This window comes from Plasmodium falciparum, assembly GCF_000002765.6.
Source record: "Plasmodium falciparum 3D7 genome assembly, chromosome: 5".
Lineage (NCBI taxonomy): Eukaryota > Apicomplexa > Aconoidasida > Haemosporida > Plasmodiidae > Plasmodium > Plasmodium falciparum.
Window position 1 is genome coordinate 575,001 of NC_004326.2, and position 2,500 is coordinate 577,500.

The 2,500-nt window shown below is 26.2% G+C and overlaps 1 protein-coding gene across 1 annotated transcript in view; it reads right to left on the bottom strand.

Moving 5' to 3' along the window:
* PF3D7_0513600 (deoxyribodipyrimidine photo-lyase, putative) overlaps positions 1 to 2,500 on the bottom strand; it is a gene marked incomplete at both ends in the record, with an annotated part of 3,565 nt that overhangs the window by 60 nt on the left and 1,005 nt on the right. The window contains 2 exons of the mRNA XM_001351657.1: positions 1 to 646; positions 870 to 2,500. The exon at positions 1 to 646 is cut by the window's left edge and continues 60 nt beyond it; the exon at positions 870 to 2,500 is cut by the window's right edge and continues 1,005 nt beyond it. Coding sequence (XP_001351693.1) covers positions 1 to 646; positions 870 to 2,500 — 2,277 coding nt within the window. The remainder of the gene's footprint in view (positions 647 to 869) is intronic.

Below are 2,500 nucleotides of genomic sequence, written 5' to 3' on the forward strand. Positions count from 1 at the left end.
ACTATTTTTTCTTTTTTTTATATAACTGGAAAAAGTCATGGTTGGTATTTTCTGAACAATTAAGGCGTTTTCTTTGCCTTTTGGATATTTTGACATGTACACGTTAATGTCAAAAAGTCTCTTACAGCTGTTATAATTCATAGACCTAATTTTTCCAAACACAGTTCGTTCATTCCAACTTTGATCATGTATTCCCATAATTGAGCTCATGATTGAAACATATCCATGTGGACTTTTTGCATCAATAGAAAAATCATCATTTAATTTCATGGCACATTTTAAAGCTGTTTTCGAATTGCCTGACCAGTTCAGAATTTTTTTGCACCAATACATTCTCAAAAATTCATGAATTATACCTTCATTAATTAATTGCAGTTGACAACAATTCCATAAATCATCATGTGTTTTAGCATTTTTGAAGTCGTCAAAATCATATAAATATTCTCTTTTATCTGAATCGTGTTTTTTTAAAGAATCTTTTGCCCAGTCTTTTCCTCCATTAAAATTGTCATAATTTTTATTGTAATAACAGAAATTGTCAGCTAGCTCTTTTTTCATTATCATTTCTTCGCTGAATAGTTCTTTTCCACTGATGGTGTTAATAGAAGGGTAGCTGTTTGCGTACTTGTTGACTTCCAATACACATCTGAAAAGAATAAAAGAATAAAAAAATAAAAAAATAAAAAAATAAAAAAATAAAAAATTAAATCATAATGTAATAAATATATGTTCAAGAGGGTTAACAAACATACGGAACAAAAGGTATAATATATATATATATATATATATATATATATGTTTGTATATATTCATGGGGAGAAATTTTTTTTATGGCATATTTTTTATTTTTTCGAATTTTGTTTTATTACCTTTGTGATGAAATAATTCCAAAGTTAATATAAGGTGTTAAGAGATTAATCATTTCACTGTTGGGATCATTTTTCTTCAAGCTATACCTTTCCAATTTCTTTGAACAGAAATTTTGTAATATTTCATGAGCCTTTTGCTCAGTACATACAAAGTTCAATAAGACGGGACAAGGAATATATACGGTTAGTTTTTTAAAAACTTCAGATATAGAAAATGGTTCAGGATATTTAATAATTTGATCAAACATTTCTAATTGTACATATTCAATAAGAAAAGTTGAAATATGTGTTTGTATTTTTGGTTTTATAGTTCTTGCACAACTTTCTTCGATTTTCGATGTTATCCATATGGGTACAATATTATGTGAGTCCACTTGAAGTATTTTAATTTTTTTTATATTTGATAATTCTACTAAGTTTTGTATAAAAATTCTAGTCTCATTTAACGGATTAAAATCACAAATAATGGTTTTTATATCATAGATTCTTAGGAATTCCATAAATTCATCTATCATATAAATAGTTAATAAATAGAAAGGTATATTCAATATTTTTTTCATGTTTTCTTCTAAATTTTTTAAAACCTTTAATTTGATATCTATATGTCTTTTAGGAAATGGTTCCTTTCTATTTAAATAGGTACATGCAAATAAATGAGCTTTTTTTTTTTTTGCTTTTTCATATGCATATATGAGGGACCAGTTATCGTTAATCCTAAAATCTCTGGTTAATAATAAGAGAACGTTATTTTTATTATAAACGCATGAATTATGTTCAGGAGAAATATTGTTATTATGTATATTATCACATGACATAATATTACTATTTTGAATATTATTATTATTATTCATAATAGGACTACTACTTGTTATGTTATTATTTTTCGTAATCATGTCATGCGATAATAACAACTCCTTAAAATTTCCACCAGTTTGATTATTTCGTACGTTTGCTAAACCATCTTTAATATTTTCGAATGATGTCAAACATCTAACTCGCTTATTCAAAATGTTTAATTTATTTTTCAAGGATGTTTCATATGGATTTTTTTTTTTTTTTTTTTTATCACTAGTTAAAGATGTTTCTTTAACATTATTAGTAGCCGGCGAACCTATATCTGGTAGTTTATTTTTGGATAACGGTGTATTACTTTTTTCTTTTTTCAAATCCTTTGTTAACATTTTTGAACCACCAGTAATATATTTGGTACCATTTTTTTTCCCATTAATAGTATTGTTCCATTTTGTATTTCTATAATTTCCTTTATTCTGTTGTTTTTCATTAATTAATTTAACAATTTTTGTCACTTTGTTATTTTCGCTTGGGACGTGTGTCTTTGGAGGTACATTATTTTGTGAAGGTGGACATACATTATTTTGTGATGATGGACATACATTATTTTGTGATGATGGACATACATTATTTTGTGATGATGGACATACATTATTTTGTGATGATGGACATACATTATTTTGTGATGATGGACATACATTATTTTGTGATGATGGACATGCTTTATTTTGTGAAGGTGGACATACATTATTTTGTAAAGGTGGACATACATTATTTTGTGAAGGTAGATATACATTATTTTGTAAAGGTGGACATACATTATTTTGTGAAGGTAGATA